The 12,472-nt window shown below is 37.3% G+C and overlaps 1 protein-coding gene across 5 annotated transcripts in view; it reads left to right on the plus strand.

Moving 5' to 3' along the window:
* LOC120305928 (collagen alpha-1(XXV) chain-like) overlaps nucleotides 1-12,472 on the plus strand; it is a 310,346-nt gene that overhangs the window by 268,112 nt on the left and 29,762 nt on the right. For 4 of the 5 annotated variants that reach the window (XM_039338369.1, XM_039338367.1, XM_039338370.1 and 1 more), the window contains 2 exons: nucleotides 6,613-6,639; nucleotides 6,791-6,817. In XM_039338369.1, coding sequence (XP_039194303.1) covers nucleotides 6,613-6,639; nucleotides 6,791-6,817 — 54 coding nt within the window. The remainder of the gene's footprint in view (nucleotides 1-6,612; nucleotides 6,640-6,790; nucleotides 6,818-12,472) is intronic. The other variant, XM_039338371.1, reaches the window with a different exon arrangement.

A 12,472-nucleotide genomic window follows, 5' to 3' on the forward strand; every position in this document is an offset into this window, starting at 1 on the left:
GAACCTTTTTTAATTTCACTACTTCTCAGGTGGAAGGTAAAAGAAAAGATTCTTGCTTCATCAGGAAGTGCCTTAGAGAAAACTTAATCTTCTAAATATATTAGCCATGCTATACTTTACTGGAATATGCTTGTGAATTTGAATTCAGGAGAAATATTTAACACTAGATAGCCCTCTTTAACAGTCAAATGTATTACAGTAAAGAGAAGCCATGCCAGTCATCAACTCAGAAAATGCTTATACTTGGATGCAATAGTGGGAATACACATCTCCAGATACAATAGTAAGAATGTGATTAATCATATCCTTGTGTCATTGAAATAGATGTGTGATCTTGGCAAGTGATCAACTCCTGAGCATCTATTAATTCAAGAACTGCTTTTCCACTTTAAGCAGAAATAACGAAAATTTCCAGTGTGACCTTAATCTTACCCAAAATAAATAGAAGCATATGACAATGAACAAAATGGAAAGATCTGTAATATCCTTTCAGAGAGAATAGTGTTGTTGCTTTGATTGGCATAAGGGACTATTTTGTTATACTTAACATTGTACTGCAAAGAATGCCAGTATTTTGGCAATCTTATACACTTAAAATTCTGTTTGATTTGATCAGCCCTCCTTTTACATTTCCACCCCTTCTCTTTTTTTTTTTTGCTGCATACTTGGACTACTTTAATTATTTCCACATGGCAGAATCTTGGGATTATCATCAAACTTCCCATAGTCAATAGCCTGCTTTAGCCACATTTGTGCTTATTGAAAAAAGCCCTCTGCTTTTCCATTGCACAATTAAATTTAGGTCAGAATACTACTCTGAACACAACTTAAAAATTAATTATTTGCTCATGGGATTCAAGAAAAATATTTCTTTTTGAACACATATAATGGAAATTAGACTCAAAGTTTGTTTGAGAATTTCAAGATCAATAAATAATCAATGACTCTTCTAAGAGAACTTGAGCATAGTGATTTAGAACACTAATTTTTCCATATTGTCCTTTCGAGGAAGGATCCTGAGATCACTTTCAGATTACCAAACAGTGTTGAGTCATTATATGTTATTCTCATCTTGAACTGCCTTAATATTACACTTTTGGGAAGATTTATTAAGGAAGATTTATTGTTCTTTGCAAACACATTCCTTTTAGAATTGATCTCTTGGTACCATTGGCCTAGTTAATTATTTTGCAATTTAAAACTGCTTCTTGCAGAGTTAGCTGTTTGCAAGAAAACCCTGGGCAACATGGTGGAATGTTAGAGGTAAAATCAGGTGGAATCTTCTTTATTGAAGAGCTGCCTTGCTTGAATTCTACTAATTCAGTTTCTTCCTGCAGTAGCTCTGCCATTTCCCTCTGCATTCTAACTTTTCCAGCCATTTCTTAACCAGCAGCAGAAGATTTGGGTATACTGAGGTGCATTGAGATGAAAAGCTATAAAACTATAAATGTCATAATTCTGATTTATACAACAGCAAGCCCTACTGCTTTATATTGATGTCTACTCTCATTTGTAATGAAGTTTTAGGAAAGACTGTTGCCTGCAAAGAATCTACATGCTGTTAGTTCTGAACTGAACTCCAATTTTATACCCCAATAGCTCAGTTATCTCAGTCCAAGAAGGACAATATTTATGTAGCTTACCTGTGTATTACATTTTGTACACACTGAAGCAGGGACTTCCAGCACTGGTTGAACTTACTGAGAGCAATAGCTCAGAAACATCTGGGGAGCCATAATCCACATGAGGTAATTGAAAAAAAAAAACTATTAAACATGGTACTCCTGAATCTAAGATACAGTTGGCTGGTCAGTCCCTATCAGTCATGGACGAATTTTCTTCTTTTCTCCTCTACCATAAAGTAATGGGGATTGTCACAAATGAAATTACCATCTGTTTTGTGAAGCAGATCACTAAGTGCAGCAGAACAGTGGATGCGTAAACCACTTCTGCTCATGAGAATCCTTGAAGCCAGAAGGTTTAAGATAGAGACCAGGGGTTTTGTATTTAATTGATTCCTTTGAGTAAAGTGGCTCATGAAAATAGCATATGGAAGAATAGGACCATTCAATGGTATATGTTCACTCAGTGAATGAGATGGAAGAATATTTTTAAATGCATGAAAAAGAATCAAAGCAGTCCGACTCTTATTCAAAATTATTTAATCTGAAAAGTAGCTCAGTTCTGCTTTTAAAACCTTATTCATGTTTGTATAATATTAGTAATTAAATAGGCTTAAGTAGTAAGATGCTGTAGGGTGTTACCATTGGGTCTGTGCATGTGAACAAATGTGGATGTAAATAGATCTCAGGGTTTTCATTCTTATGTGAAATATATTCATTAGTTCATTTTGGTCATTTAAAAGTGCAGCTATTATATGAACCAGCTGGGCTTTATTCATAAGATTTCTATATGCAATAAAGAGTTTCATGTGTCTTAAAGGGAGGTCAAAGGAAGCAATTTAAGTACCTTAACTGGAACTGACAGATATGGTTGTGATTTCTTCTTTTCAGTTATAATACTTTTACTGTTTGTATTGTTTATTGCATCAAGAAGAATATTATTCTTTTTAGCTATATTGTGACGTCTTAGAGGATTTAGAGATGGCATTAAGGCAGATGACCTTTTACTAGAAATTCAAAACAGAATCAGTCCTACATCAGATTTTCAGTCTTAACAATTAATTGCATCCAACCCTGAAAGTTGTTGTCTCCTTATGTAGTCCACTCGCCCCTTATATGTAACTCTCCCAATCTAATCCCATAAGATAAAATCAGGAGCAAAAGTTACTGGATGACATCATAGTTGTTAACTACTCATTGCAGTATTCAGCCCATCTCTGTCAGTTTGGCCATGCCCTTTCAATTTTGGCTAAAGACAATCAAAATGGCTCTGAGTAAACATTTTTTTTAATGTCTGACACTGATTTAGAAAAGATGAGTATTCAACTCTTTCCTGATACATTTGAGAACTGTTGGAAATACTACTAGATTTAAAACTTGAATTTTTATTTGTTCTTCATTTATATTATGGACATCTTTCAAATCCCTTGAAATGAATATAAATATATAAATATAAGCATGAAATTGGTAAGAAAATACTATCCACCTTGGATGACTTCAAATTGCCAGGACCAGGTGGGTACTGGACAGGGTACTGAAGGAGCTGGCAGATGTGAATGAAATATTTCAGAGCTTCAGGAACTGCCAGCAGATTGGGAAAAAAACTTCAAGGGAGAGAAAAAAAGTGGATTCAGGAGATTACAAATCAATCAACTTGACATCAATACCTGGGAAACTCCTGGAAAAGATAATGAAACAGTGGATTTGTGAGCACCTAAAAAAGAACAAGGTGATTACTAGAAGCTATCATGGGTTGTTAAAAGCTGGTCATGCCAAACAAACCTTATTGCCTTCTTTGACAAAGTGACAAAGAAAATGCTGTGGATATAATAGACTTAGACTTCAGAAAAGCCTTTGACAAAGTAGACCACAGTAAAATAGAACAATAGAACAATGTGCAATACACAGTACTATCACCAGATTAATTTGCAGTTGGCTGACCAACAGCATGTAGTCCTCAATGGAACTACATCTGTGTGGAGGGAAGCATGCAGTGGGGTATCTCAAGATTCTGTCTTGGGCTCAGTGCTTTCCAACATCTTGATCAATGACTTAGATGAGGTTATTGAATGGGCACTCATGAAATCTACAGATGACAGACTCAAGATTCAAAAGGATCTTGACAGACTTGAGCATTGAGTCTTATCCAAAAGATGCAGCTCAGTGGTGAGAAAAGCAAGGTCCTAAACTTAGGTAGGAAAAGCCAAATGCACAGGTATAGAACAGTATCTGGCTCACAGTAGTACTTGTGAGAGGGATATATGTGTCCTAGTAGACCACCACTTAAATATGAACCAGCAATGTGCTGCAGCTACAAATAAAGGTCAATGCAGTCCTAGGCTGCATCAACAGGGATAACAGGAAGATCAAGAGAAGTGATAGTACTGCTCTGTAGTGCACTAGTAAGGCCACACTCAGAACAATGCATCCAGTTCTGATCATCATAATACAAAAAAAGATGCTGAGGCCCTAAAAAGTGCAGAGAAGAACAACAAATATGATTTTGGGCTGGAGGCTAAGGGAACTAGGTATGTTTAGCACAACAAAGAGGACCATTAGGAGTAACATGATAGCTGCCTTCCAATACTTGAAAGGCTTGTCAGAGAAAAGGAAAAGGTGGTCTATTTCTTCTCTAAAGCACCTTAGACAGGACAAGAAGCAATGAATGGAAGCTCATGAGAGGAAGATTCAATCTGGAACTAAGAAGACATTTCCTAACAATGAGAATAATTAATCAATGGAACAGTTGGCCTCCTGGAGTGGTGGGAGCTCCATCGCTGGAGGTTTTCAAGAAAAGATAGTACAAATATTTGTCTGGGGTGGAATAAAGATTCCTGCAAGGGATTGGACTAGATTCTAGAAGACCTCCACAATCTCTTCTAGTCCTATGATTATATGAAACATGCAAAATTATGATTTCAGTGTAAACCAGTGTAAATCAGTGTAAACCAGGAAGTGCCCTAGCCAAATCATAAACTGATTCATTTTATTTATTCCCTCTCTCCCTTCCTTTCCCTCTACTTCTACTTGTAACTTCTTCATCCTTGAGTTGACATTGCATGATGTTAAATTTCTTTCTTACCTTTTAAAGTCCTAGAATTCCTATTCTGTTAATGCTTTCATCAGCTGCAAATTTGTACATAGATTATGTTTTCCCCAAGCATATCTTACATATGAATCAAATCTAATACTCAGCCAATAAAGTTTCTCTTTCTATCATATATACCTCATGTAGCTATTATAAATGTGAATAAGTATATGTGAGAGAAATTATATGCATAAAAATATAATTTTATAATAACCAGAAATGGTTAATGTGATGACCAAATTAGTCCCACTGGATTTTAGCAAGCATGATTCTTAACTGGATTTCATGGTCACCAAGTGATGCCACTGATATGTTACATACAGCACATTTTGAATAAATCTTGTTCTGAAAAGCAAACTTGAATATGAGATGCACAACTTAACCCAGAATTATAATAATGGAGCAATGACTTTTTAAAAATAATTTGCATGCATTTTCAAACCTTTTTATCTATCAGCCTCTTACTAATCTTAGTACATGAAATGAAGCTTGGCATGACTAACTTGTTATGTCCTTTTTTTATATCCATTGTGGTTACATGAATTAAACTTAGCCAGGATCTCATGATCTGAAATAAAAATTAAATCCCCAGGCAAAGCAAAACAGAAGGGGTTCCCTAGGCTTTTGTTTTTGGCACTGGAAAAATACATGGCTTAAATAGACATAACTAGTTAGAATCTCAAGAGACGCTAACAATAGAATGGGCATTTTGCATATTAAGCATAATTAAATTAGTCATTCAAGAGAGAATAACAACCTAACCCCTTGTGAATCAGTGGTATTTTCATGGAATGTCAAAAAAAAACCCAAGATTGTGTGATGGCAGTGCATGTATATAAAGGATCAAATAATGTTGATTAGCATCTTGACTTTTTATATGCAGACATTACTGATGGGAACTAATCTTTCTTTATTGATGTGCACAAGTAGATCATCCCATTGAATATGATGACACTCACTATGAAAAACTTTAAGGACAAGATACTTAGAATTATCTTTGTTATGCTGTACAAAAGAATGTCAGAAGTCACATCAAACTGAACGTCTATTTGTTAAGACATAATATAGTTCAAATATACACATCTACTGAACACAGATGTTACTGCAAATAAAGAGCCAAAATGAAGTCAGGCACATGACTGTAAATATTCACAGAATACTCTTGTTCTTATTACATTGGGATTTTGCTATCCTGCTTGCTCAGTTTTTCTAGCGCTAGTCAGCAACAACAGATATTTCTTTTGGCTGTTTACGTTACATTGTTTAACTTAAATTATGTTGACTGCTTGTGTTCCATTGTCTGATTTAAATTATGTTAATTGATCATTATCTTGAACTCAGAGTAGCCAAGATATGCTATGTAAAGTCAAGCCTAAAAATGATAAAACATCCGTGTGCGATATGGCTATAGTGCTGGTTAAAGAAGCTGTATTCCTAAGATAATGCTAAGTGAAACTCCCCCAGCATCTGTCAGCAATGTCCATCATGACTGGATCTGTTTGTAGTTTTAATGCAATAACAGCAGAAGAGCCAAAATTCTAAATGCTGACTTTTCTGTGGAGATTTTTTTAAAACCAAACCTAATTGTAGACATTTTTAACCGCCCACAGAACCCCTTTCAATGCTCATCCTACTATTTTAATCTTGCTATTTTGGAATCCAACCTGATGTTTTCACGAAAAGCAATTCAAAAGATAAACCAATGACTGGGATAGTGTTCATAATCTAGCAAAGATTGTTATCGTTGACATAGAGATACTCAGTCAACCACCCCCAAACTGCAATCTAAAGGGATACAATCAATATTCAAATTAGATACTGTGTCTGCTGCTTGTAAGCATCTGTCTGGCTTATCAAACATATTATGAAATGATTAATGAATATCCTTTCTGTTCCTTTCAGGGTCCACCTGGTCCAAAAGGTGAGAAGGTGAGTCAGCAAATCTCTGCTACTAATCAACTAAGCGGAAGTCGTCCTGATAGTAACTGGTGGCTATTGAAGCAGTTATGATATGAGATTATTTAAGAGACCTGGGTTAGCACACACGCTGTGTTAAAACTATCATCTTTCCACTTTGCAGGGAGATCAAGGTGATCAGGGCCCTCGGGTAAGCATATTAACAAAAATGTTACACTTCCTCTTCCCTGACTAGGCAGTTAGTCCATAGCGCAAAACTAAATTGAGCTAAGTGTCAAGCTAATTATGCTTATTAGCTGCTTTTACCCTGCATGTTGTAGAAAGTGTCTGCAGGAAAGCCAAAGGCAAACATTTCACAGATCATTAAAATATGCAAGTAAAAAGAGTTCATGGTACACACATTACTGCACACACTAAAATTCACAATCTCTGTGGTTCGATAGTCATATTCTAGAATGATTGTGATTTGCTGCATTAGAAAACCATCTTGCCTAACTAAACTTCCAGCCTTCCCCACCTGTTTCTTTTGTCAGATCTGCATGAGCTTCTATTAAAGCAAATGGCAGTTGGATTTCATCAAATTATACTTCTTTAGAAAGGAGTTTTGTATGCCTTTATAATTTGCTTTTTGGAAATAGCAATCTGTTCTGTATCTAGAACAGTTTAGAATTAGCAATATAGCGAAACACAGCTTTTGCTAGATTTGGTTGTGCTTGTTTTTTTTTTAACTAAGATAATGACACAGGAAAAGATACTGTTGCACTGAGAATGCCAGTTGTTTCTCTTTACATCTGTGCATCATAGTAAAAATAGAACAAACACCAGTTGGTGCCAGAAAACAATTGTCAGCAGAGGGAGAAATGTGTTCTTCCCTCCCTCCTTCAGCTTTCCCAATGGACCTAGCAGTGGTGGCTCCGTATTTTGGAGGAGACCCACTTAGTTGCCTGCCTTGTTGGAATTGCTTTGCAGGACGCTCAGAAGGAAAGGACATGGGAATGGCTCTTTCTATGGTTTGTATTCTTGGACAAAGAAAATGAGCATGCAACTTCAGTGAGGAGAAAATGAAAGAGCCAGCAGCCTGTGATATCATCAGCAACTCTTGTCCAACAGTTCTAGATCCTCCCTAGCTTTACTCAAGATACTTTGTCATCTTGCTACAGCAGTCTGGTCTCTTCACACAACCTGGTGTGGTGATAGGAGACCAAAATGAATGTCTAAACAGCAGCAGAACCAATAAAACACATTTTTTCCCCTCGCTGAAAACTTTTTTTCTATTTGTGTGGAGCTTTTTGCAAAGTATGTAGCGACAAGAACTGACAGTAATTATCTCAAGTGCTATCCCAACTTCAAAACTCCAACAAGCCCCAATAGCACTGAAATCCATTTTGGGTAGCTCTTGTACAAGGTGTTGGGCTCTGAATGCTGGTGTTTCAAATTTTTCTGTTTGCCTCACAGCAAATCTTAAACAAACATTGAAAGATGCCATAGAAAATATTCAGTATTTATTTCCTAGCAGCCTGCTGCCGCTGCCAGTTATGTACTTAAACCAGGGTTCTAAACAGTCTTTGCAGAAAACAACTGCAACCTATTTGCAAACTCAGTTTATTACTAACTATTTAAACATGTACTCTTTAAACTCCTGCATACCTGCCTGGTTGGTTTAACATATCTGGAGGTTGGGGAACCCTCTCCTGCCAAATTGTTAATTATTTGTGTAATTTTCTCTGACCTGTATCCTTTTCATGTGGGATTTCAAACATGTTTGCTATTTAGTATGTATTTGTTTATACAGCTGAGAGAACCAATAATGAGTAAGCCTATCTTAATTTATGGCTTGTTAAGTTTGTTCCATATAGTGGTTTGATAGAAACCAGGGTGATAGAAACTATGATGGGATGCATTGAATATAAGGACAGTCATTCTAATTGCTTTTCTCTCCTTCCACCTTTTCTACCAGGTACAGAGATGTTGAGCCAGATTTTTGCTGTGCATGTACTGTAGCTATGAAACAATAATGGAAAAAGCTACTGCTAGGATATTTATTATTCAGGGTAATAAGTAGAGAGCTATTCAAAAGGTCATTATAGTTGTTTTCTACTTTTATAAGGCAGGGCAATCCAGGGAGTAGAAGCAAACTTTTGTTAGCTTTGAATCAAGTTTTAACGTTCCAGAAATCTGCTTGCCTTGAATCACTTGAACTATTAAGACATTCCTGTCTTATTCAGAGCATTGTTATTTAATATGCTTATCTCTGAACCTACATGTATTAATTTTTAGCCCCTGATGTACATAATATATCTTTTAAAAATGTTTGAATAATACTAATTTTAGTCCTGATACTGGATCATGCCAGAGAGTTTTTCTGTGCATTCTCTCAAAATCTGAATTTAAAAACACATTCAATGGTATTCAGTAGGGATGGAAGAGATGTGATCATTCAGGATGCTCACATCAGATATTTCATACCCAAGATTTTAAATCATATGATACCTAAAATATGTAATATTTTAATTTCCTTAAAAGCAAGCAATAATGCCATGATCCAACTAATGTTCCAAAGTTCATACATTGGCAGGAGAGGTTCAGTCATCCATGCCCAGATTCTTCTGCAAATTGAACTTCTGGGTAGGATTTAGTAATGATATAAATCCTCCATGAGTGTGGTGTAGATGAATATTCAGTGTATTGTGATGGATACAGAACTAATTAGACTTCCCATCTAATGTCCCATTACATGGATGAGGGAATAGATCTGTGTATACCTTTTGAACAGGTCAACTACTTTGAATTAATCAATCCCAAGGTTATTTCACAAAACAAAACATGGGAGCTTGCTTCTAACAGCAAAATGATCATATTGTTTTATTTGGTTTGTTATGAAGTCCCTCCCAGCTTCTTCTTTTTAGAGCTTGTACAACAGAGAGCAGAGTTTGTACAATACAGAAGGCTGGCAGGAGTTTGCACAGTGAAGAACAGAATTTGTAGAATAGAGAGGGCTGTACAATGGAGAAAACTGAAAGGAGTCTTCTCCAAGGCGGATGATTGATTGATTGATTGATTGATTGATTGATTGATTGATTCATTCATTCATTCATTCATTCATTTGTTGGATTTATGTGCTGCTCAGCTCATCCAGAGGCAACTCTGAGCAGCTTACAAGCATTAAAAACAGAAACATTAAAAAAAACTCAGTAATAACAGTAATCACAGTTACTGTTACATGGCAGCGGCTGCGTTGGCTCTCAAAGGTGAAAAGTTTTTGGAGGATTATTATAGGCCACATGATCGGGAAGGTTTTAATGTGTTTGAGCAATGTAATGGGACTAAGCTAACATGCAACTGACAATCTTTGCTGATATGGTGAGTTTTTAGCTGTTTCAAAACTGTTGGTGAGATTGTTAAAAGTCATGTGTGCTGTTTGAAATTGTTCTGCTGGCAGCAAGATCTGACTGCTGGCACAGTGATGGATTCTATTGCAAATCAGAGCTGTTTCCAAAGGAGGAGACGAGGAGGAGGCAGAGGAGGAGAGGTCCTGGGGCTTACGGAGCAAAGGAACTGGATGAGGCTGTTGGCAGGCCCAGAGGAAGAGAGAGAGGCTTTTGGAGGAGTTGGTGGCGGTGACAGCGTGCTCCAGGGATGAAAAGGAGCAAGACCCCTTTAAGGAAAAGGTAGAAGAGAGAGGATCAGAAAAAGGAAATGAGGTGAGGTTGTTGTGCAGGAATACAAGCTAATTTGAGGGCTAATCCACATGGAGCTCTGTTTCCATCTGTTCTGTTTGCCATTGTTCACTCCCTAGAGACCAAAATGGACGTTCTGAAACTTGAGCTGGCCACGAACAAGGAGTGTATATCACAGGTGGTGACTCTTTGAGAGCTGTATGCAACAAATTTCATTTTGATGTATGCCGATTGGTGTACATTCAAAGTGACAAAGTTGTTATTGTTATCATCATCATCATCACCAAAAGATTATAAGAAGGGAGAAAGGAGCATGAAGACCATGAAGGAAGGTGTTTTTTTTCTCAGTCTACTAACCACCCCCAGAGTGATACTCCTCCCACAGGGGCCCCAGTCCCACTGGCAGGACCAGGACTTCAGGCCCTTACAAAGGTCAGGAAGGTTGGTGCAAATCTTACCACTGGATAGAAGGCTCTTCTCCTGGACTTTGCCCATCAGAATTCCTTGCCTGGCCGGATCCTCTCTGCCAGATTCTGTTGGGGTAAGATGATTCCTCAGATAGCCTGGACCCATGCCCTACATGTTATGGCAGGTACCTAATGCAAAGTCCCCTGTTTAGCCCTTCAAGTCTGTGAGACCTCTTCATATATCAAGAGAGAGCAGGCAGAACCCATTGTCTATGGAGATTCTCAGTCGTCCAGGTCATAGTTGTCTCAAAGATGCTTTTTCACAAGGCAACTGGACTTTCTTGTTTTTTTCTCTTTGAAGATGTTTCCCTTCTCATCCAAGGCACATCTTCATCTCTGACTGGATGGTGGGGAATGGAAGGATTTATACTCCTTGCAGACAGCTGGTCATTTGCATTCTTTTAGAGAGTCATTGAGGCCACCTGCAGGTTTATCTGTGTTGTAAGGGTCACCTAAGTAGTGCAAACGGATATGGAGCCTTCTTTCGACAGTTCCAAAAAGGCTCCACATCCTTTTGCACTATTTTGCACTATTCAGGTGGCGCAGCAGTTAGAGTGCAGTACTGCAGGCCACTTTAGCTGACTGTGTTGAGCAGGTCAGCGGTTCAAATCTCACCGGCTCAAGGTTGACTCAGCCTTCCATCCTTCCGGGGTAGATAAAATGAGGACCCAGATTGTTGGGCCAATGTGTATATATATATATATATATATATATATATATATATATATATATATATATGCTTACTGGTGTACACCGCTTAGAGAGTGCTTGCACTTAAAGCAGTATATACCGTAAATGCCGGCGTACAAGGCGACCCGGCGTATAAGACGACCCCCGTCTTTATAGCCGGGCCGCATTCCTAGAATGTCGTCTTATACGCCGGAAACTACCAGTATTTCCGGCGTATAAGATGACTCAGCATATAAGACGACCCCCGTCTTTGGCGCCGATTTCAGCGCTCGCGGAAGTCGCCTTATACGCCGGCATTTACGGTAAGTCTCATAAATAAATAAATAAATAAATAAATAAATAAATAAATAAAATATGCACATTGAAAATCTTAAACTGAAGAGATTAAAAATTATTTCTGATCCCTTCTCAAGATAGCATAGCTACCATGAGCTTCAGGAAAATATGCTTTTGGTTTAAAAAGTTGAAGAGAAGGGATATCTTTATGCTTTTACACACTTCTAAACACCACTTTGTTTTTAAATTTAAAGACCACAGTCCTGGTCTTTAGTTCAAAGAGAAAAGTTGATTTTGATTTTTTTTTACTTCAGTGGAAGACAGACTCCACAATTAAGTGGAAATTTAATGATGCAATTGGATTTTAGAGCCCCAGTTAAGTTTCTGAGTAGATGAAAAACATCAGTCAACAAAATGATCATGGTTTTCATGCTACTTTCCACATTGTTCAGAAGCAATTTTTGGAAGCATGGAGCTGCAGAACAAAGAATGAATGATTAAAATACTGCTGACAAATGCTGTTTTTCTGCAGAGGATGGACAGCTGGATATCACCCAATGTGTTTTAGGAAGTTTGTTTTAGTATTAGGCTGTTGAAGTGGGTCTTTATTTTAGCTATGAAATTTTGCACGGTAGGTACTAAAGATTTTAATAATCTGTCAATCTAAGTTTCAATATTTTACTTGGAAGTGTGCCTCTTGATTTGATTGGCAAGAATCCAAAACTCTAGTAGTTA

The sequence above is a fragment of the Crotalus tigris genome, unplaced genomic scaffold (genome assembly GCF_016545835.1).
Source record: "Crotalus tigris isolate CLP2741 ecotype Arizona unplaced genomic scaffold, ASM1654583v1 scf7180000017695.2238764, whole genome shotgun sequence".
In the NCBI taxonomy this organism is placed as follows: Eukaryota; Metazoa; Chordata; class Lepidosauria; order Squamata; family Viperidae; genus Crotalus; species Crotalus tigris.